This window comes from Taudactylus pleione, unplaced genomic scaffold (genome assembly GCF_031769625.1).
Source record: "Taudactylus pleione unplaced genomic scaffold, aTauple2 ptg000051l, whole genome shotgun sequence".
NCBI lineage: Eukaryota > Metazoa > Chordata > Amphibia > Anura > Myobatrachidae > Taudactylus > Taudactylus pleione.
Window position 1 is genome coordinate 1,557,734 of NW_028284453.1, and position 25,362 is coordinate 1,583,095.

At 42.7% G+C, this 25,362-nt stretch overlaps 1 protein-coding gene across 1 annotated transcript in view; it reads left to right on the forward strand.

Annotated features, from left to right (window-relative positions):
• The first annotated feature begins 9,030 nt into the window (after positions 1-9,030).
• Positions 9,031-25,362, forward strand: part of LOC148535438 (cell adhesion molecule CEACAM16-like) — a 140,281-nt gene continuing 123,949 nt past the window's right edge. The window contains exons 1-2 of the mRNA XM_088462607.1: positions 9,031-9,127; positions 15,974-16,330. Coding sequence (XP_088318733.1) covers positions 9,031-9,127; positions 15,974-16,330 — 454 coding nt within the window. The remainder of the gene's footprint in view (positions 9,128-15,973; positions 16,331-25,362) is intronic.

Sequence of the window (25,362 nt, forward strand, 5' to 3'; positions counted from 1 at the left end):
GTATAAAGGGCACTACTGGAGGCACTGCATATGGGGACCATTATTGGGGGGCACTACATAGGCAGGCACTGTATAAGGGGCACTGCATAGGGGGACCACTACTGGGGGCACTGCATAGGGGGACTACTACTGGGGGCACTGCATAGGTAGACCACTATTGGAGGCACTGCATAGGGGGACCACTACTGGAGGCACTGCATAGGGGGACCACTACTGGGTGGCACTACATAGGCGGGCACTGCATAGGGGGACCACTACTGGGGGCACTGTATAAAAAGAACTGCATAGGGGGGTGGCATCAGCTGGGGCTGGCATAGGTGCTGGGGTGGTGGTACATTTTAATTTGGGGGATGGGGGAGGCACCAACATTTATCTTGCCTCCAGGCACCTGGGATGAAGTTACGCTGGCTATAAGGCACAATGATCCCTATGCATTTTCTGAAAAGTATCAGTGTGTTTTCATCAACAAATAGATCTTACTAACTACTTTGGGGCTGGTTTACAATTGGATGTAAATAAATTTTATGACACGCCTCTCAGATGTAGCAGTATACGCCCACTTTACTGCCACGCTTATAAGTGCTGCTTTCACAATCTCCCTGAAATGCTTTTTCAAAAGTAGGCAAGTATGCTTCCATCTCTGAATCAGGCACTAAGACAGGAGAGTGCCCGTATGGACGGTGCAGGTGATTAGACTCTGGCACTTTGCCAGTGTACTGCGCATTCACACAGGTCTCTGGAAACATGGCACTTGTGCCATGTACCAGGTCGAATTTCATTGTGCATGGGCAAATCCACAAGACAATAGTCACCACACCATTTTCCTAGTGGTTTGTGCTGCCCTAATGATGCCAACAATGCCAATTATAGATAAGTCACTGTACACACAATTCAGAGTCATCTGCATCTCAGGCTCTTATTTCTCGGTGGCTGCTAAAGAGTAATTTCTGGTTGATAAATGCGGCAACAATGCAAAAGACCCATCCTGTTAGTGTGTAGAGGTGTGTTGTGGGTGTATAGAGGTGTGTTGTGGGTGTATAGAGGTGTGTTGTGGGTGTGTACAGGTGTGATGTGGGTGTATAGAGATGTGATGTGGGTGTACAGAGGTGTGATGTGGGTGTGTAGAGGTGTGTTGTGGGTGTGTAGAAGTGTGTTGTGGGTGTGAAGAGGTGTGTTGTGGGTGTGTACAGGTGTGATGTGGGTGTATAGAGATGTGATGTGGGTGTGTAGAGGTGTGTAGAGGTGTGATGTGGGTGTGTAGAGATGTGATGTGGGTGTGTAGAAGTGTGATGTGGGTGTGTAGAGGTGTGATGTGGGTGTGTAGAGATGTGATGTGGGTGTATAGAGGTGTGATGTGGGTGTGCAGAAGTGTGATGTGGGTGTGTACAGGTGTGATGTGTGATGTGGGTGTGTAGAGGTGTGTACAGGTGTGATGTGGGTGTGTACAGGTGTGATGTGGGTGTGTAGAGGTGTGTACAGGTGTGATGTGGGTGTGTGTGTGGATGTGTGTGATGTGGGTATGTATAGGTGTGTTGAGAGTGTGTAGCCAGAGTTATTCCCTATTCTGTGTTATGTGTATGTATTGATGGCGCCAAATTCAGGAAGAGCTCCTGCACCTACAGGGGATAAGTGCTGATGATAATGATGATGACTGCTCTCCTATGCAGAAGACTGGGGCAGTGCGATCATACAGAATGTGCATATGATCACGTTACCATTCCATGTGCAATTCATTCACACTAATTAAGGACAGTGTAGCAACACCGTGAAACCACATACAACAAATTGCAGCACTGTATACATTAAATAAATACAATTCAATTTAATACATATCAAATGAATACATCATTTCATATAATGGAGAAAATAAATAATTGCTAGTGTAATACCTAGATCAGAAGAATAGATCTACTAAATAAATTATAACATACAGCATAGCAGCAGATTTTCTTATTGCACCACAAAAAGTCCGTAGAGACCTATACTTTCACAGTCTAAATGTTATTAATTGACCTCAAAAAGTATATCAGTCACCCTTTAGCCAGTATAAGCGTGTGGTGGTCTGGGGCGCCCCCCCGTACCACTAAGAGCAAGGTATGAAACTCACGTCAGCCTAGTAAGGAGAGTAAGGTTGCCGGATGAAATGTGTTTCAGAATCCTGTCACTGCCGTTAACCACCGGGAATGTGCCACCCGCACTACAAAAAGCTGGCCTCGTATCTGAGATAATGTACTGAGATAACCTACAGACAATAAACCTGCTGCAAAGGGGAATCCAAGCGCCGCTCACAACAGCAGCATGTAGCGGCAGACTCCGACGGGTGGAATGAGATGGACTGGAAACCGCCCAGAGCCTCTCCACATAGGCGCCATGCACAGTAGCACTTGAGGGGCAACAGGTGATGATAGATATAAATGATAGGCTGAATATACCCAGCACATGTAGATATTAACTCTGTGTTTAGAACTCCGGCAATCCTTTAGGGTGGAGAAAAGTCTCTGGGTTCTGCTAATCAATCAGGCAAGGTGCAATAATAAAATAAGTGCAAATGAATATAATCCAAGGTATAAAAAACGGGACAGCAACGCGTTTCGTCTACACTGTAGACTTTCAAGCTGAGTGTTCCTAGCTTTCCACACATATATTATGGAGAGTTTTCTTTTTGGTTGCTTTGAAATTCCTCAATAATCATTTAACTAATGCACCTGTGTTAAAAGTCTTAAAAAGGTTTAAAAAGCTCACTGAATGAGCAAGATAATTCCAATTACACATACACAAAGTTGATACAATCTTGATAAAATAAACATAAACAATCGCATAGCTCTAAAAATATATAAATAAAAAGTAACATTATTCTTATATGGCATCTGACACATAGTACAAAATTTATACATATAAAAAAATATACATATAGAAAAATAATATAAAAAAATGATTAGTAATAATATGCAAAGTATAATTTTAATATCTGTATATATGCACACACAATGATACTATATTTTATGTATAAATTAGCACCAATCATGTACAGTATGAATAATAAATTTAGATTAACATAAATTAGATTAACATAAATTCAATTCGGTCCTTGCAGGTACAGAGGTTGTATGCATCTATAAATCCACATGGCAAAGAATTGTAATTTTCTCTCATGGCAGAGCTCTTGCCTGAATGATTAGCCAAACCCAGAGAGAAACTTCTCCACCCTGAAGGGCTGGGAAGTGGTACAATAATGAGTATCTGCAGGCAACAGTGAAGCGGGGTGGAGGTGCCTTGCAAGTTTGGGGCTGCATTTCAGCAGGCAGGTACGTATCCATCATGCAATACCACCAGGGAGGTGTCTGATTGGTTCCAAATTCATTCTGCAGCAGGATAAGGACCCCAAACATACAGCCAATGTCATTGAGACTTATCTTTAGTGTAAATAAGAACAAGGAGTTCTGGAAGTCATCTGTGGTTAGTTCTCCAAGGTGTTTGGCACAACTTCCCTGCTGAGTTCCATCAAAAACTGTGTGCAAGTGTACCTAGAAGAAATTAAGAATTGATGATGTTTTGAAGGCAAAGGGTGAGCACACCAAATATTGAGTTGATTCTAATTTCTCTCCTGTTCATTCACTTTGCAATTTGTTAGTTGATAAAAATAAACTATTAACACTTATATTTTTGAAAGCATTCTTACTTTGCAGCATTTTTTCTGCACCTGCCTAAAACTTTTGCACAGTACTGTCATATATTTATATATATATATATATATATATATATACACTGTACATACATACAGAGATGGCCTGTGGCACTCCATTCTTAATCAAACAAAAAGGTGCCCTCATAGGGAACAACTCAGAGTAGAAGGTGCTGCACTCCTATACATATCAAATGGCACACACTGGCATTAATATCAACGTTTCAGTGTAATGACACTGTCTTTAGGATACAAAGAGGAATAAAAATATCTTACCTTAAATAAGCACACCACCCAAATGTATATATATTAGGGATGAGCGGGTTCGGATTTATGAAGTCCGAACCCCCCAAGCCCCCCCAATCCGAGCCGGGAACCGAGTACGTCTCTGGTTTTCCCACCTGACTCAGATCTGAAATCGAGGCAAAACGTCATAATCCCGCTGTTGGATCTTGGGTTCGCTGTGGGGTTTTGGATTCTATAAAAGGTCCCCGCGTCGGCGCCATTTTTCACTCTGGCTGTGGACAGTGAAGAGGGAGGGTGGGAGTTAGGGCTGGCTGGGCTGTGCTGCTGTTGTCCATAGGGGCTGTGTCCACTCCAAAGTCCATAGGGACTGTGTTGTGCTGCTGTTGTACATAAGGGCTGGCTGGGCTGTGTTGTGCTGCTGTTGTCCATAGGGGCTGTCTGGGCTGTGTTGTGCTGCTGTTGTCCATAGGGGCTGGCTGGGCTGTGTTGTGCTGCTGTTGTCCATAGGGTTGGCTGGGCTGTGTTGTTCTACTGTTGTCATAGGGGCTGGCTGGGCAGTGTTGTGCTGCTGTTGTGCATAGGGGCTGGCTGGGCTGTGTTGTGCAGTGTCCCATAAAGGCTGTAGTCCTAAAGGGGTGCTGTAGTGTTGTCCAGGGGGCGATCTGTCCATCAGAGGTACTCCCCCCAAGTGCAAAAAAAACATTATTTTTTTTCTGTGTTTGTGACTTGTGTGCGCAGTAGCCGAATGTGCATCAACAAAGTAGCAGCGTCAAGTGTGCGCCTGTGTTATAAGTCTAGGGCCGGCTGGTCTGTTAAAGGGTGGTGTAACCCCCAATGTGCACAAAAAATTATTTTTTTTCTGTGTTTGTGTGTGCCTTAGTTGCACGTGCATCAACAAAGTAGCAGCGCCAAGCGTGCGCCTGTGTCATAAGTCAAGGGCCAGTTTGGACATCTGGTCAGGACTGAAGGACCTGCCAACAATTTCTGACATATCTACTGTCACTGCATATGATACTGTCACCATTGACAGGATGGTGGAGGATTACATCAGTGAAAGCATCCAAGTAGGCATGTCAGACAGTCCGTACCTGTACTGGCAGGAAAAAGAGGAAATTTGGAGGCCCCTGTACAAATTGGCTCTATTTTACCTAAGTTTCCCCCCCTCCAGTGTGTACTCTGAAAGAGTTTTTAGTGCAACCGGGAACCTTGTCAGCAAAAGGCGTAGGAGGTTGCTTCCACAAAATGTGGAGAAGATGATGTTCATCAAAATGAATTATCAATTCTTCCAGGAAGACCAGCCTCCAGAAGATACAGAAGGACCTGTGGTGGTGGATTCCAGCGGGGATGAACTAATACTCTGTGAGGATGAGGACAACACTGAAGAGGGTGAGGAATTGGTGGATGAGGAGGATGAGGACAACATCTTGCCTCTGTAGAGGCAGTTTGTGCAGGGACAGATTGACAGCTTGTTTTGCGGGGGCTCAAACGAACCAATCATTTCAGCCACAGTCGTGTGTCAGACCCTGGCGCTGAAATAATTGGTTTGTTAAAGTGCACATGTCCCGTTTATTCAACATATTTTTTCTTTGCAGTAAATACTCTTTGGGGCCTAGTTTTTCAAACTGCCATCCTGTCTGCCACTGCAGTGCCACTCCTAGATGGGCCACGTGTTTGTACCGCCCACTTGTGTTGCATAGCATAGTCATCCAGCTACCTCAGTGCAACCTTTTGGCCTAAAAACAATATTGTGAGGTGTAAAGTGTTCAGAATAGACTGGAAATGAGTGGAAATTAAGGTTATTGAGGTTATTAATAGCGTAGGATCAAAAAAAAACCCAATTCTGTGATTTTAGCTGTTTTTATGCTTTTTTTCCCAAAAAATACAGATCCAAAACACAAAACCCAGAACCGGCCAAAACACGGAAGGGTGGTTTTGGCAAAACTAATCCAGATCCAAAACACGAAGAAAGATCCAGATTCAAAACCAAAACACGAAAAGTGGCCAGTGCACACCCCTAATATATATATATATATATATATATATATATATATATATATATATATATATATATATATATATATAGAGACAAGAAAAAACTGGCGGCACTCAGTGTCTGTTAAAATTAATTTCTTTACTCCAATGGCGTTTCGGGCGGGTGCCCGTTATCAAGGATCAAGGAGCCCGAAACGCTGTTGGATTAGTGAAATACATTTTAACAGACGCTGAGTGCCGCCAGTTTTTTCTTGCCTATGTATTAGAACAGCCTTGGAGGGCACCAGCGCAAGTAGCTTCATTATCAACGAGTGAGTGCCAGGACATTGTTGGACATATATATATATATATAGATATACACACAAAAGGTCTGCGCTGGTCTTGTTTTATTTATGGTTTGTGATTGGTGAATACATACCCCTTCTATGCGCTCGTGGGATAGTATTAGTGGTATGGTATGAGATTATATATATATATATATATAGTGGAATAATAGGGATAGGGTACCCGATAAGGTCGTGCAGCTGAGCAACCAGCATTCCATTCCCTAGTGAAGCGCAGGTTCCCATTCCCCTGTTAAGTACACCACCCAAGTGAACCAAACTTACCGATGCGGAACAAAGTCTTCTACAGAAAGGCTTATCATTTTATACCAAAGGCTTAACATTTGCTTATCATTTTGTACTATTTTTGATGATTTACAATGACAGACAGAGAAATATGGTTTTCAAAGACAAGTTAAAATGTTTTGGAAAATAGGATAATGTACCTGTCAATCATCAGAGATTAATTCCATCACAATTAAAGAAACCTAAGTCATCAAATGCAGCTATAAAAACCTTTATGAGAATGTTGGATTATGAAGTTACAGGCCCTGCTTCTAAACCTCCACCTCTACATCATAACTTGACCCCACTGGAACTAAGTTGTTTGAAGTCTCTAGCATCCAATTCTAAGATCATCATCCTCCCAGTGGATAAAGGGGGAGATATTTTAGAAAGAAGAAATGTATCATCAACTTAGTGATACACTGGTTTACTCTGACCTTCAAGGAGATCTAACTTTATTATTTAGGAAGGAACTTTAGCATGGGGCAGCACAGACGGTGTAATGGTTAGCATTACTGCCTCACAGCACTGAAGTCATGGGTTCGATTCCCACCACAGCCCTCACTGTGTGGAGTTTGTATATTCTCCCTGTGCTTGCGTGGGTTTCCTCCGGGTACTCCGGTTTCCTCCCACACTCCAAAAATATACTGGTAGGCTAATTGGCTCCCGACACAAATTAACCCTAGTGTGTATGTGTGTGAGCATGTGATAGGGAATATAGAGTGTAAGCTCCACTGGGGCAGGGACTGATGTGAATGGTCAAATATTCTCTGTAAAGTGCTGCGGAATATGTGTGCGCTATATAAATAACTGGCAATAATAATAACTGTCTGAATGTTTGTTGATGGCTAAAGATATGCTACTCATCAATGATGAACTATATCAAGCACTTTGCCGAAGATCCACAAGGGTGTAAACTCTCTGCCGGGACGCCCTATCATCTCGGCCCTAGGGTCGTTATTATAGACTTCTATTTTTCCTGATACAGTGTTGCAGCCACTGATACAGTGCCATAGGAATTTTCTCTTGGACACAACCATGCTATTGAATAAACTGGCTAATCTTGGTCCCTTACCTTTAAGAGTCTGGTATGTGTGTGCTGATGTAACCAGCCTTTATACAATTATTCCATATGGGGCTGGTATAGCTGTGGTGAAAAAGTTATTACTTTCCAATTAAACTTTGCAATTACCATTTGTTGAATTCATATTACAGCTGTTAGAACTCATTTTGACTAAAAACTATTTTTCCTTTGATGGGAAGTATTATTACAATGAATGCGATGTGCTAGGGGTCCTCTGTGGCCCCGGCATATGCCAATTCTTACATGTTTGGTATAGAACAGGAATTGTTTTTGATACAGTTGAGATTAGCTAAAAAATTATATTTTATACACGCTTCATTGACAATATTTTTTTAATTTGGAACGGGTCTAAGGAGTCTTTTCAACTGTTAATTGAATAACAATATCTCACCATGTCCTGCTAAAATGAACATTAACTTGAATCAAGAACGTATCAAGTTTTTGTACGTACTGATTATTCGCAAGGAAAATGATATCAGTACTTATGTATTCTCCAAATGAAACTGACTGTGGGCGCATTTAGCGCGCGCTTGTTCAGAAAAAGGGGGTGGCTATTCAAATGAACCGTTCGCTCCATGCGGTCTGTTGACGCCTCCATGTCTGAACGAGCGAACAAAACATGCGCTCGTTTATTTGAAAAAAACGCCCCCGGCCGCTCGCATCATACGTCATGCCCGCTATTTATTAGATTAATCGAGTACATCAAACAGCGTATGAACTGCTCGCTAGTCTTGTGGTTGGTTTTTCCTACCGCAATCTTGCGAGCAGTTTTGGCTAAAAGTCACCCAACTGACGTGGTTGATGACGGTGCTGTTTTAATTATACACACCCATAAAACGCCCGCTTTGACCTTTAAGCACGCCTGGGTTCGGATCTCCACTCCCCGTTTTCAAGCTCCTTCCCCTGTTACCACCCACATATGCCTCATTCTGTCACTCAAAATAGCAGGCACTCGCTATCTAGCGAACAAACAATTTTCCGCCACACAGACTGGTTCGCGCATGCGTATTACAATCCGTACGCATGCGCAGTTGTGCAAACATTGCTCGTGCGAACGAGCAGCCGCTAACGAGCGGCTCTGAATCAGGCCATGTATGCCCTGTTACATATGAACAGCTGTCATCCACATAGTCTTAAACGTGGGTTGCCATACTCCGAAATGGTTAGAGTTAGGCGCATAAGGATTATGCTCTAGTAACATGCCAACAAATTGATGATGTAATTGATACATTTGTAGCCAGAGGGTAATTTTGAGTTCTTTGTTGAAATCTAAAGAAAAGGTATTATCCTTAGATCGTAGCTCCTTACTAACTAAAAAAGTGAGTGACAAAAAGAAAAATAGATTCTGATTTACTAGATTTAACCCTCTATACCCTGACATTAATAGAATAACTAAGAATCTATGGCTAGTTATTAAGATGGATGAATATATTTGTTTATCTGATATGGCTATTATGCCCTGCTATTCTAGAGGTAGAAATGTAAAAGACATCCTTGTTAAAACTGATGTTACAGGTTTGGGTAGTAGTACTCCCAAACATTTTCTTTCTAATAAGAAATGGGGTTGCTTTAGGTGTTCATGTGTAATATGTAGTCACCAAATTGTTGATATCATTTTTTACCATCCGCACTTACGGAAAGAATTTCATATAAGACATCACTTAACATGCAACAGTTCTATTGTGGTCTACCAAATTATATGTCCTTGCAGACTTTCATGTAATGGTAAGACCCAGTGCATGTTCAAGAAACGTATGGCTGTATACCGGTTGGCAATCCATGCTGCGATTTCCAGTGGTACCAGCAAGCAGCCGGTTGCACAACAGTTTGCTACTCAGGGCCATTGTTTGGCTAGTTTAAAATACAGGATGATTGATTACATTCCCCCTCCTGTTAGAGCTGGTGATCGCAACATGTTATTATTAAGATGTGAGTCCCAATGGATCCATCGGATGGATGTGATTTACCCCCGATGGCTAAATGAGTGTCTTCCACTATCTTGCTTTAGTTAATCCACAGACAATTTCTATATCCTCCGGAGGCCTCTTTATGATTAGGAGCCTTATGTAGTTGACTAGGAATTTTGTAATAATCTATTTTGTATTAGGATGGCATGCTTAATATGCCTGTAGTACTTTTGTTGTATTATTAATTGTAGTATTGTTTGTATTATTACTTGTAGTTACTTTGGTATCCATGGTGATGATTTATCACAGATGTCAGGGGCCGGGAGTGCAATGATGTCTTCTGCCAGCAACGCCGACTGGGAACTGCATCCCATTCTCGGCAATGCGGCTCACTTGGGTGGTGTGCTTATTTATGGTGTTTTTATTCCTCTTTGTATCCTGAAGATGATCTGATTACACTGAAACGCTGATATTAATGATTGTCAGTGTTTGTCATTTGTTATGGACGGGAGTGCTGCACCTCTCTCTCTCTCTCTCTCTCTCTCTCTATAGATTTAATTAGATAAATATACTGTACATGTAAGCAGGGCTTAAAGTGGTTCTAGAATGGTGGTGGAACTCATCACCCCCCTCCCTTGTTTGGCGGAGCTACTCTGATATAGTGCTTTGCCATTGCCACAGGCACAACTATAGATTACAGTGCCCAGAGAAAATAAAAAAAGTCATCCCTTTGGAAACTATTCTTTAAAATTCTAGCTGTATACAGTACTTATAATGTTACAAAAACAAAGGACGCTCAAGAGCAAGGTAAAACCTCAGTATGACTGGGATGAATACACACTGTTGTAGGAAATATAAAGTGAAAGGCTGGGGGTTGCTGAGGTCCCCAGAAGTTTTAGGGACTATGCTAGCATGAATTCTTTTTTTAGATACTTTTATAACACATCTGCCTCGAGCTGGGACAAAAATGTTAGGTCACTTAAAAAGAAAAAAATGTCCTATGACATCAGTGTCACTGTTATTTTTCTGCCACTTGGGTGCCCATGTGATTATTATCATTATTTTATTTTTTTTTGTTGCAAACCCTATGTATATAATAGCAGCCTATCCCTAACCTTAATTAATGTGCAACTCTAATCCTAAACCTAAAATGGTGTGTCAGCATTCTGGCAGTCGACAAACTGACTGCATACTGTGCTCTTATCAGAATCCATGTCCCAGATTAGCCCATTCATAAAACATTCCAAATCACCACAATATGCGGATATCAGGAATGTTAATGTTCAGGGCTGGACCATAAATATTTATAAATAGGCCCCTATTGTCTTGTTTGTCTGCATTTAGTGTGTGGTATATATAATGAAGGATACAGGATTGGATGGCCATGGGGGTGTATAGGGTCACTACTGATCTATGACTTAGGAATCCAGGTGCTTTTAGTAATGGATGGAGAATTAAGCTGCCACCAATTTGTAACTGCTGTTTTGGTGCACATACGTATATTGCATTCCAGTGTTTGCATTGTTTGTTATTTATCACTCATAACATTTTGCTTTACAATATTGTTTAACCTTATTATGGATTGTTTTATTCCTGAATGATGTCTAATTTTAAACAAACATAATAAACACATGTACTTTATATAACTAAAGGTGCCCACACACATACCGACTTTTCATCCAATTTGGCCGATTTCGACTAATCATGACGACAGATCGTGTAAAAAATGGCCAAATCGTGAGTTTCTACTCTTTATCACGATGCCGATGCTCGTCCCCGCTCGTCGTACCTCGCATCTTCAGATCTGCCGTGCTGTAGGCCAGATTAGCCAATCTGGGATACAATGCACTGGCTGCACGATAGATCTTACGTCAGATTGGACATTTTTAACTCCAAATGGTGACCACGACTGCCTGGGGAGAGTTCAGGGGAAATCGTGTACATCGGCTGATTGGGAGCAAGTCGGTATGTGTGTGGGTACCTTAAAACTAGAAAATTATAAAAGAAACCAGTTTAAAGGAAATAACATGAGTCACAGCACATTGTATCCCGCAATATGTGGTATTCTGCCAATGTAACTAGGTTACAATATGAGGAAGTACTATGGTTAGAGGTGTGACACAAGAAATGTCTGATTTATAACTAAATAATTAGATACAAATTCCTCATTCTACGGAGACTATAGGGAGAAAAGCTGAGGACATCTATAATGAGGAGCTCTGTAATAACAGGTAAGGTCCCTATACACACTGTGCCACAGGTATAATGATACATCTGTACTACACTATTACATTTATGTTCTAGGACATATTACCATGCACCATACAGCACAACAAGGTTCCCATCCACACACAGTGCCACAGGTATAATGATACATCTGTACTACACTATTACATTTATGTTCTAGAACATATTACCATGCACCATACAGCACAACAAGGTCCCTATACACATGGCCAGTGCATGGTCTCTCTGCATCCTAGGCAAAGTTTCAGCCTAGCACCACCCCTCCCCTCCCCCCTCCGACACAGGGATGCAGGTGGCCACTGGATGGGCTGGGGTGAATTGTGTCAACTGTACACTTACTATCTATGAAGATTGGCTCAGTCTCTCAGCCCGGGCGGAATCCCTAGTCCTCATCTCTGAGATTAAGAGTAGGAGCTAAGGGAATGATGGAGGAGGGCAGGGGCTGGGCACCATAGGGGTGATGTGAAAGCAAGTGCACGTCAGTGCAGACAGGCAGCCTGGACAGACGCTACGGGAGGAGCCCAGTGTGCAGCACTGCGGTTGCACACTGTCACAATGACTGACAGCGGTGGCTGCAGCTGCCTAGACCTGTGCCACGGCTGCCACTAGGCCATCACAGACACAGCCATAGCACAATATTATGTTGTATTTTAGTTAAGCAAGTTTATCAGAGGCATGCAGCGCCCTTCAGTGGCTGGCGCCTCTAGGCAGCTGCCTAATGATGGCACCAGCCCTGCCTATACATTTCTCATGTGATGCTTTGTCAGTCTGTGGTTATTATGGATAAACTAGTCTGAAAAAAAACCACTTAGAAACTGTAAGTTACAACTATCAGCAATACCTGAGCAGTGATAACCCCGTGTGATCTATGTCCTCTAGCACAGTCTCTCAGTCATGCTGGTTTTTATTGCATGTTACATGTATGTGTGGTGTGAAGATTGTTATTACATTGCTTTCAGTGCACCTAGTAATGTATTTATCTTTAGAGGTGCAAACAGAAAGTGCATCCCATAGAAGTATAAGAGGAGACTGAAGCAGCGCCTCCTCTGTGTATAGTGACAGGACTGAGCATCCATACACACAGTCACCCAAAATATACACCTCCTGTACCCCTTTATCTCATTCCAGTAATCTCGCACCACATATAACTGTTGTTATAAAACAAATCACACCAATGTGCTTTCTTCAAAAGTTACTAGGCAGGAATACTTTTACTGTACCCAATCGTTTGTGATTTTTCTATCTGCATGTCCTGTGTGTTCTCTTACATCAGGCAGGAAATGTTTGTGTGTGTATAATATTTGTGTTTTCAAACACTTGTATCCTTAGTATTATATGCATTTACTTCTACATGTGATTTTGTTATCTATGGGCCTGATTCAGCAAGGAACGCAGTTGCTTATACGCATGATTGTCACGTACTGAGAATGCATCGCATTGTGTGCAAACTAGCCACTGAAATCGGGAAAGCGATTGCAGAGAATACACAGACCCATTGCAGAGTGATTGACAGGAAGTGCTGTTTGTGGGTGGTGACGGGGGGTGATCGGGTGAACGCAGGCGTGCTAGTGCGTTTCAATGGCATTGCAGGGGCGTGCAGAAATTATCCACTGCGATTCCATACATAGCCTGAGGCCTCATAGTGTGCGCTAAAGTAAGCAATACCTGAGTGAGGTCTGAGCTGCCTTAACTGTGCGTATGGGTCCGATGTTACTCAATGTTACCAATTGTTTCGATATATTTCCCAAGTATACGGATGTGAGTAAGGGGAAGTGGGCGTCCTTATGTTAGGCTGTGATCGAATGCAAACATTTACATATCACATATGCAAATATTTACATATCACTGCTGATATTAGCAACTGCGTGCATATAAACAGTCCATAGTGAATCAGGCCCTACTGTATATACGTAGGATCACTTTTAGGGAACTGATTGGAAAAAAATTCTGAAAGTAGCCTTAGGTTGAACCAAATTACTGTAGGTGGGTCCAGTAAACTGTTATTTTAGTAATGACTTTACAAAGCACAGACCTTTTTATAATCAGCAGTAAAATACATATAACATCCTAGTGACCACCATACAATACAGTTAACTTTCTAAAGACTGCAATACAGTGATCACCTTAAAATAAAGAGTGCATCCTGTATACCATGTGATGCTTAATAAATAAAAGATAATAATAATACTAATGACCACCATACAATACATAGCGTATCATGTGCACCTTGTTGTGCCTAAGAAATAAAATATAATAGTAATTCTAATGGCTGCCATGCAATACAGAGAGCATTCTAGTGACTGCTATACAATGCAGAGATCATTCTAGCAACTGCAATACAATAAAGGAATCTTCCTCTTATCAGACATTGTGCCCACAACCCTTTACCCTTTCCTTGTAATATATTGTGCCTGTGACTCTCCCTTTCCACGTACAAATGTAGCCAGTGTCATCGTTGCGACGATGCGAGTGAATTGCGGCATGGATTGTGCGTCTATTGCGCCTGCGTCTATGGAATGCACGTGTATTTACGCGCATGCCATAGACTTCAATGGGGAGAATGCCAACCATGCCTAGTCACAGCCCGGCAAGAGCTGCGCTATGCCGTGATGCGTGACACTGTGCGTGTGCATCACAGCAACGATGACGGCGTCTACATCTGTATTATGCCCCTCTATATCATGCCCCCTACATATTAATTCTCACTCTCATATCATGGCCCCCTGTATTGCTATTTAAATCATACCCCCATTTCTGGATTCCTCCCCATAGCATATACCCCATCTATTATTGTGCCGCTACATCATGGTTACAAGCCCACCTTATATGGTCCCTCATATGATGCTATCCCCCCCCTCAAAGACACATATGCAGTGTCATGTTCATAATAGTGGAAGTTCCCTGAGCAGGAAGTCTAGCAGGTCTGCTGCGAAAATATGCTAATGTCTGCAATTGCACTGTCATCACTCTGCAAGCATGGTGACACACACTACCACTATCTCACATCCGTAATACTTTGCAGTCCTGTGTACACCACGGGAACATCGAGTAACATCGGACCCTCACACACAATGCAACAGACCAGACCTTACTCTAAAATTGCTAATCTTGTCATACACAGTGAATCCTCAATCTGCGTATGGCATTGCAGTGGCTAATTTATGCATGCCCCAGTAACGGCGTTCAAACGGACAGACACACCTGCGTTTTTCCGACCACTCCCCCTTCACCACTCCCTAACGCTGATGTCATGTCACTCACTCTGCGATGGCTTTCTATCTGCATGCGTGATCGCACGGCGATCACTATGCTAACTCACGGTCTCACGCACGTACACTGCTAAGCAACAATTGTCCGACTGCATGCGTAACCGCAGTTGCGATCAGTAATGGATCAGGCCCTCTGTTCGAACCGGGTCAAACCTGTCTCCTCCTCTTATTGGCTGCAGGGTTCTGTGATTTCACAAATGGGGAGGTGTTTCTGCAGTTAGGAAACTCGCTGTGTAGCTGCTGAACTGAACCCTTTATTCAACTCTGCATTAACTGAGTGTTCTATGTGACACTAAGGGGCCTGTTTATCATTGGTGGCAGTTTGACCCTGAAAAATATCATAATCTATTTTCAGGCTAAATTATAAATGTATACAGGTCAGATCAGCTGTTCCAATAGTGGTCCCAGCAAATGCTAACACATGGACTTTTGCCACTGATCACAGCAGCAAAAGTTAAATTGATGGGTTCTGCTGAAGCAGCGTTCTTGTGCATGAGCAGCCACAGAGGGAGTGGTGGGATCTGTAATTTATGCATCTGGGCTGCAGCCTAGCCAACCAGGAGGGGATTAGAGTTATTTATATTATACAAAAGTCAGGTATGTGTATGAGGGGCTTGGAAATGACAGCTAGAGGATGGAAGGGTGCTAGGGAAAGGATTTGCCAAAGGTGCCAAGCAGCCTTGCACCGACCTTGCTGACAGCACTGGATGCAAAGCATTATGTATGCCGAGAAATGTATGTCTATATACCTGCTCCTTGTTACAGTATAACCCATATGTATATTTCCATCATTCTCCATTCTGTGGCTTTTCTTACCCAAGTTAGGTTTTCTGCCACTACTAGAACCACTCCTGGAGCTACAGCTGTAACTGTCATATAATAACAACTAACAAACATGAGATTGGCCGGAGTTTGATATCTGTATTTTTCTCTTCCAGCTCTCCTCAGTCTGTGGATGGATCTGACCAGTGGGATGATCAATATTCAGCTGATCCCTCAGTATCCAGTGATCCAGGAATCTGTCACCCTGAGTGTTACTGGGGTCACTGGGAGCATTTGGTCTGTTACTTGGTATAAAGGACTAAGCGCCAGTGCTGGAAACCAAATCCTCATATATATTTCTGGTGATATTTCCCCACTAGTTACTGGGCCTCAGTACTTCCCTCGGGCCAGTCCTTTCCCTAATGGCTCATTACTGATCTCAGATCTCCATATAACAGATAGCGGTAATTACACAGTGCAGATACAGACAGAGAAACCACAAGAACAAGCCAATGTGACCCTGACTGTCTATGGTGAGTAACATGTAATCACTGTGCCAGGCAGACGTGTGATGTATAATGACCGGAGTCTCCTCTCCTCTGTGTGCGGCTGCCGGGTACAGGGGCAGCTCCAGCATTGGTTTTGTTTATCAGCAGCAGCAGCATACAGACATGGCAGGAATAACATGAATACCAGACATTACTTCACTACATCACATCTTCTAGTCTAGAATAATCTCTAACAACAGAGTATAGTACTTATTACAGAGGGATACAACACCAACACTTTGTAACCCCGCCCCCTGCTGTCCCTCCAGTAATCACTCAAACAGCACTATTAAGGCTCAGGGCTCTATTTAGTAAAATGTGTGAATATAGTTTGAAATATACTGCATGTTTTAGCGGCAAATCTCCAAACTATTTTGCTTTATTTGATGATGGGACAGACCTTGCAATAAAGGTCCTGGAGATCAACCTTGCTTGTTCAAAGATAGGTTAATTTCCAGTGCAGATGCGCTGCCAGTGCTGCTTCTTCCTATGTTTCCAGCTGGCTACTGCTCCAGGCTCCCTCCTGCTGTGTGCTGGGCTGAGGAGAGAGACTGCTGCCTGGAAGGGATCCTGGAGCTATAGCCGGCAATGTGCTGGGTTGCAGCTTTGTGAAGGATGGGCTTCCCGCTGCCTTGGGTGGGGGAAAAGGGGGGTACTCGCTGCCGTGTGCTGGGAGGACACTCACTGCCATGTGCTGGGGGAAGGGGGGGCTGTCCAATGGGATGTGCTGGGGGTGAAGGGGGGTCTTCTGCGTTCATAACATATCCCTACCCTTCAACATGACCCCTTCCATCCAGTAGCGGATCTAGACTTTTCTTTTAGGGGGGTCGAATTACTGTTTAGCACAGAATCCTCCCCTTTACAGTCCTGACTCCTCCCCCTCCAATTAATTTAAACAACACCTTGCCAGCCAATTAGGTGGGTGTGATAGTGCCAGATATATCTGTGCCCTAGTTTGAAGCCATGAGAAAGCTATATTAACCATTTCCAACAAACCTTTATATTTTACAAACAGGACATATTATAAGACTTTGTCAAAGCATACACACACACACACGCTCACACAGATAGCCAAATATATACACACAACCACATACTGTATGCACACACATATAGCCACGTATGCACACAGATAACCACATATATACACATACACCCACATATGCACACACAGATAGCCAAATATATACACACAACCACATATGCACACATATACAGCCACGTATGCACACAGATAACCACATATATACACATACACCCACATATGCACACACAGATAACCACATACATATATAGCTACATATGCACACACAGATAACCACATATACACACATACACCCACACAGATAACCTCATATATATATACACATACAGAGATAACCACATACACATATACACACACACATATATGCACACACAGACACCCACACAGATAACCTCATATATACACACAAACACACATATATAGCCACATATGCACACACAGATTACCACATATACACACATGCATACACATAACCTCATATACACACAGCCACATATGCACACACACACACATATATGCACACAGCCACATATATACACACAGCCACGTGTATACACACAGCCACATATGCACACAGCCACATATGCACAAACAGATAACCACATTTGCACACACAGATAGCCACATATACACAGTCACATATGCACACACAGATAGCAACATATACACACACAGCCACATATGCACACACACACACACACATATATATGCACACACAGATAGCCACATATGCACCCACAGCCACATATGCACACACAGATAACCACATATATACAAACACTGAAATATAAGGAACATATGTGCTGTTATTACCTTGTTATGGTACTACTTCATGCCTGAACTGGGTGCTGTCCTGTGATGTTCTATATCTACAGTCTGCACTCTGCTTTTCTCCGCCCTGTCACTCTCCCCCATCAGTCCGCTCTTCCAGTCTCACCAGTTCCTTGCTCCCCAACAGCTCCCGAACCTAACCTTGAGCTGGTCCTCGGGAAAATGGCCTCCGCTCCTTATATCTTGCACACAGACACAGCCAGGGCTCGGGGACACCTGTTACTACAACAAGTCACACTCTAGTGCCTGGATCTCCCCCTGGTGCATGCAGCAGCAGCAGCGTGACATGACTGGCTGCTTGATGCTATGGGGAATGGGGATGCGGAGCGTTGTCCTGCAGCAGCGGAGTCTGACTTCTATGGGGGGCGATCGCCACAATTGCCCCCCCTGGATCCGCCAGTGCTTCCATCAGGTACAAAATGCTCTGCTCCTGGACTTCCCACCCAATGTATGATTGCAGTCACCAGTGTTGAACTAGTTAATTGATGAGAAGGGTGTTTCACCACAGATGGCTGCAATCATCAATTAAAAAGGAAGTTCAGGAATGGAGAATTCTGTAACTAGTGGAACGGGTCATGTTGGAGGGTCTGCATATCCAGCTGAGAGCAATGCACCGGCAGGGAGGAGAAACAGTTTGCAACTGCCCAAGGTGACAGAATGACTGGGAGGAGACGAGGGAGCACTGCACTGGGAGAGATCAGAAAGAGAATAATCTCTTCTTGCTTTTGTCCTATTCTTAAAATATGTTAATGATGGTGTTCCACTTTGGGGGGGGTGCGGTCAGAATTGTTATTTAATTAGTCTATTATAGCTGGTGGGCAATAACTGTAGGCAGGATGTTCAAGCATCTTAAGCATACAGGTTTATGTCCTGAAAAAAATGGTTCTTATAGTGAGGTGGGCAAAAACTTTAGGCCGTGTTTTCAGTGCAGCTCGAATAATTAATTAGAAGTGAGTATAAAGGAGGGTAAGCCACGGAACACTCCATTTGCCCTTGAAAAAGTCCCTATTGGGGACGTAAAGCGTTTGGACCATCCGAGATATACCCACATTGACTTTTATTTAGGACCTAGCAGCTATTATAGCAGCAGTATACTTGCTGTAGTAGAGTATAAATAAAGGAGAGGCTTTTTTAACATTAAGTGTACTCTCACCCTTACTATTAATACTTCCACTACCATCACTAACCCTCTTACTTGCAAATCAACACCCACTGAAGTACAAATTGGCAACCAGAGGACCAGCAGAAGCCGTTTGGTAAGTAATATCTAACTTACCTAATACCTGCACCAATAGTGTCCGCACCACCCTGATACTGCACCCATTATTTTGAGGTACCCGTGGGATGATAAAGAGGAGGATGTACACAAGAAGTGCTTAAAAGGAGGAATCACCGGAATTCAATACACTATTCAGGACTTTATTCATATTCGAGCTGCACTGAAAACACGGCCTAAAGTTTTATCCACCTGACTATAAAAACCATTTGTTTCGGGACATAAACCTGTATGTTTAGGACACTTGAACATCCTGCCTACAGTGATTGCCCACCAGCTATAATAGACTCATTAAATAACAATTCTGACCACACGCACTCAATGTGGAACACCATTATTAACATATTTTAAAAACACTAATAAAACATTGCCCACATTGTTGTTCTCATCCTAAAAGATATAGGGGTCTAGCTATTAATCAGTGTTAGGAGACAGAGTCAAATGAGATAAGGTACCAGCCAATCAGCTCCTAACTGTCATCTCACAGGCTGTGTTTCAAAAATGACAGTTGGGAGCTGATTGGCTGGCACCTTATCACTTTTCACTCTGTCTCCTAACACTGCTTAGTAAATAGACCCCATAAACTTGTATACAGATATATAATACACCATACATTAACAAGCAATTATAACACACATCCCTATATATAGAGCGCCTACTCTTCCGCCCATTTTTCTTGATTGTCTATGCAGGTGGTTGGAACACCTCATACAGTAAGCAGCTAGTGGTATAGATAGAAGGTTATCCTGAGAGCACCTACTGCCAACCCCTATTGTCAAATTCTGCCTACTAAATATTCACATAATGCCATCCTGAGATCAAAGAAAGCTTCTCTCATCACTATAAATATTGATTCTGCGAAGCCCTTATTGGAACAGAACAGCAGAGGGAGAAGCAAAAAGGTGGAGATATCAGTGAGGTCTCCACACTTTGCAGTATAGTAACTATGGAGATAAAAAATTTTAGACTTTCTCCATCTAAAATGCTGGCGAAAAGCATTTTTTATTTACTAAATAGACCCCTCAGTCTGGTGCAATATCCCAACATTACTCAGTATCCCAGCAGCTGCTCATTGGGTAAAGAACTGTCTCTGTCTATCTCCCATCAGCCCTTATCACTACCAGGCTGGAAATCATAGGGAGAGATGAAGTGTGATAATAAACAGTCCATAGTGATTATGATGAAGGGTAAGAATGTGCTGTATTTGAATGATGAATCTAAATTTAAACCTAAATCTAACTGCAATGCTTATGTAGCACCCATTTCCCAGCCTATGGGAAGGGTGTTTGCATAAGGATAGCGGCTCTCACCATTATATCTTCTATGCAGTGCCTCCACCTTAGTCAGAATCACTTAGAGCTCTATTTACTACAATCCGCATTTGTAATGCAGATTGTAGATGAGATATTACTGACTGAATTCGCATTGCAAATTCAGGCAATATCACAGGGATTTACTACAAATCCCTTGCAGGGACAGAGCTTGCGATAAAGCTCTGTCCCTGCGAATCCCCTCCGCACACTAGTCATGGTATTTTCTGAAAAAATACCGTGACAAAGTGCCCGCACATGCGCCGACCGGCCGCTGCTACCCCCCAGCGCTAAGCACCACCCCCGTGATCGCGGACCCCCCCACGACCCCCCTCCCTCAATAGCACCTGCAGTCATCGGTGCTTCGGTGATGTCTTCCATGCCTCTGGTCAGCTGACATCCCATACTGCACTGGGACACGGTCACCTGATGACCAGGCCGCAGTGCAGCATGGGACACCAGCTAACGCGGAGGGAGAACATCACCGGAGCCCCGACCACCGGTCCATGGACTCAGGTAAGTACATTTTTTTTTTTTAGCAGAGATCAGCTTGCAGTCTGTTTAGACCACACAGCTGATCATTGGGACCGGCTCCGGGCTCTGCTCTGCCCATTACAGCAGAGCAGGAGTCCAGTAACCGAGGGGAGGCCCTGGATAACGCAAACTCCAGGTGACATTATTATCACAGGGCCTCCCTAGGTATTTTTTTCACTATTTATTTTTAGTAACTACCAGGCAGATCACATTTCCCATTACAATTATGGGAAATGTGATCTGATTACTAAAAATAAGTGATACTTAGGGGTTGGAGTAGAATTTTATGAATTCTGCTCCAATTGCCCTTTAGTAACTGTAGGTGATAGTAAAATAATGTGAAAAGGGTGTGAAAACACCCTTTTTCACTTTAGTTTAGTAAAAATAAATATAAAAAATAATGATAATAAATAGAGCCCTTAGTGTCTTCATTGAGTAATGTCTAGCAAATCTTCATTGAGTAATGTCCAGGAAATCTGCAACACCAGAGGAAGACTAAGGGAACCTTCTGCCCACCTACTATATATATGACCTCAGACACACAAATAAAATAGCAATGCTTTAGACTGGTCTTAAGAAGCCACACTGGCACATTTATTGCTAAAGCATGGGCACCACTAAAGTTTTACCCGTTTTTATAAAAAAGATATATATTTGCAGTATGTACATTAGAAAAGGGGTCACTTCAATTCTAGGAACAGATGACTAGCATTTTATAGATCACATTTAATACAGGTTACGTTATGGCCATATCACATTCACCTACTGTAGGTGACGCTTTCCACTAACCATGATTTACCTACTGACTATATGGCAAATTCAAAGTAATTAGCTCTTTACAGATGCTTATTATTATGTATCGATAAGTCTAGTCCTACCTAACATTTCACAAGAATACCTACTTAACGCTTCACAATAATAATTCATTACTTAAGCATGCAATTATCTTTTAGAATGTAAGCTCTTACGAGCAGGGCCCTCTACCCTCTTGTGCTTCTCCCTACTTTAGTTTCATCTACTTCTTACTCACCACTAGGGCACCTAACACTCGGTTGCTTATGCTCTGTTGCTTATCTGGGTGATATGGTCGCTAATGTAGCAATGTATATTATCCATATCCTGGTCCTGTATTGTATTGTTCTGTAAGTCGCTTGTCTACAATTTGTTTATGTACTTTGTAAGGCGCTGCGGAACATTTGTGGCGCCATATAAATAAATGATAATAATAATACAGAGACATTGAATTTATATATGCTCAGTACTGTTCTGTCCAATGAAGCTCTCCTTAAATACTGATCAGATATAAAAATTCAGGCGCACAGAGAATACAAAATTATTAAATAAATAACTAAATAAACCAAGAAACAATTACCGATCACCTACAGCCCAATACATGCGGCTCCCAATACAGAGCACTGGAATGCACACAAATTGCAACACTAGAAAATGATAAACTTATCAAAGAGGGCGCATAAATAAAAACTTTGCATACATTTATTAATACATATAAATTGCACAAATGTTAAAAACAGTCATTAATACAAATAATATAGGACTATTCTAATCCAGAATGGTCAGTTCAAGTCCACAACGGACAGCAACATCTAGCAACTGTATGCGTTTATGATGCCAGCGGTCGCTATGCCGAACGCTGGCATCTCCACTATAGAATCCCGGCGAAGGTTAATTAACCTGCGCCGGGAGACCGGCGCCCGGCATCCCGATCGAAGGGATGCCTAGCAGCTATTAATCAGGCATGCAGTATATAGCAGTATTTTCCATTGTGATGTATTTGTAAAAACTCCCCAGGGTAATTGGCTAAATAGTGCCTTTGATTAATATAAAGTATCAAATTGGTGCTATCCTAAGGTCCCTAATATATAACCAACACTAGTTGGTGCAGTCCTGAAGTCACTGTTTGTAACCAGTACTTACATCAACCTCACAGTTCACAGTGACAATTGACTCCAAATGGCAGGCTGATCAGCGAGATGTAATAACCCCAGCCGGGAACCAGCAGTAGAGCAGGATCTTCTGATATTCAGCCGGGGGAGGGACAGCATTTCTGTCTATAGTAGTCTAGGCAACTGTCTGGGCATAAGACAGCCATAAATTAAACCAAGGGGGTCCAGGGAGCATCCAATACTGAGCCCTCATGGTTTCCCCAGAGGGTTGTCCATTGCCTAAACAGGTATTATATTTAAGCTTAAGGTAGCAATTGACAGTTTTGTAATTAGTTATTCATTAAATACACCTGCATAAAAGTGGCCAGTTTACCAAGGTGATCGTTAATTGGATATTCATGTTAAAGTATTAAGAGATACAAATTATATTAATTCAAACATATCCCAAATTAGGTTATTAGTCAAAAAGAAAATAGATACGTTTACCATTTTCTAGCTCTCCTTAAATACTGTAACTGTACGGTTCCTCATACTTTTTGGTAATGTCCAGAATACAATTATTATTATTATTATTATCCTTTATTTATATGGCGCCACAACGGTTCCGCAGCGCCTTACACAGTACATAAATGAGCACACAAGAAAAACAGTTAATAGTAATACAAAGCAATGTAGGACAAGGACATGGTTTATAAACATAGCTGCATAACACAAGCAGCAGGACATGAGCAACCAGGTGTTAGGTGTCATCGTGGGGAGTTAGGAGTAAATTATACTATACGTAGATACAATAGATACAATGCAATGTAACAGAACTAATAAAGCAGTTTTAACCATTACAAGCCGGACTGTATTTCAGAATCATTGTGTGCACAGATGGGGCCCTAAAATACGCAAAAACAGTCTTCTAGTGCAGTGCTGTTACATACTTAAATGCTGCAGTCTCTCATGAAATAATAAGCCACAATGCATAAAGTCACATGTCCATTGTAAGAAAACGCATTAGAAGACGTGATGTTTGAACAGTGCAACTGTGTCACGCTCCAGACTTTTAAAACTACTTTTTTTATCTTTACGGTGCCTATCCTGGCTAGCACTGAGGTCCACTCGCGCTGGGACCACACATCACTCTCAGATAATGCAGAGGTACGCTCACGCTGCACATCGCTCCCAGCTGGTAGTAAGCTTTGTCTGTCCTGTTCCTGCTCAGGCCTCTAAGGGTTCTGTCTCTGAGTGTGGTGATGGCTCTCTGTAGTCCCTTGCTCATAACGACTCTCCTAGGCATGATGGTACACAGGCTGCACACCAGAGTTCCCTCCAAAATCACAGTTTTGGCATAACCATGTTAGACTTTGTCACCTGATGTTCCTCCACCACTCAGAGCGCTGCTCCCAGACGATATGATCACAGAATCCAATCCCTGGGGGTCCACCCCTATAAATTCAATTTCCGGATTGTCCCACATTGCCAGTACAACGTTGCTTTTGCTGAAGTTACAGCTCTGTGCTGAGCTCCCAGGTACTTTGTATCTGCATGGTTCCGGTCCATCCAATTCACTTCCAAGTCTGGTACATGCAAGTCTCCATCTCCACTAGTACTCCAGTCTGGACTTACCTACTGTAGAGACACTGCCTCCTCTCTTCCATCAATGCATGAGGAAGAGCTGCTTAAACTACCCACTTTTATTCATGCCTCTTTAGTCTCCACTTCAGCCTCCCATGCCAGTTCCAGCCAACCCCAACCCTCAGGTGTGACAAACTTCTCCTGAATTAGTCATTCATTTGGACTTCATGGGCGAGATGTAATAGGGTCCGAGTTTTTTGTGTGAGGCAAACTCTGACCTTCTCGCACACTTAAAGGTCCGAGTTTGTGCAGACCCCTACCTCACAAGCATAACCTGCCCTGGGCCTGCATTTTATGAACACCAGGCTCTATTGAGCCGGTCCTGGTTGTGGAAATAGAGGGGACAAAATGAGTAGGGGTCTCCTGCATTTTCCATAACCAGCACTAGACATTTTCTAACAGGGATGTAATGACACAGCCGGGGAACCCTTTCACCGGGTCCCCTTGCCAAAGCATTATTATTGACCGCTAGTCACCCCAGGAGTGGATCCCTG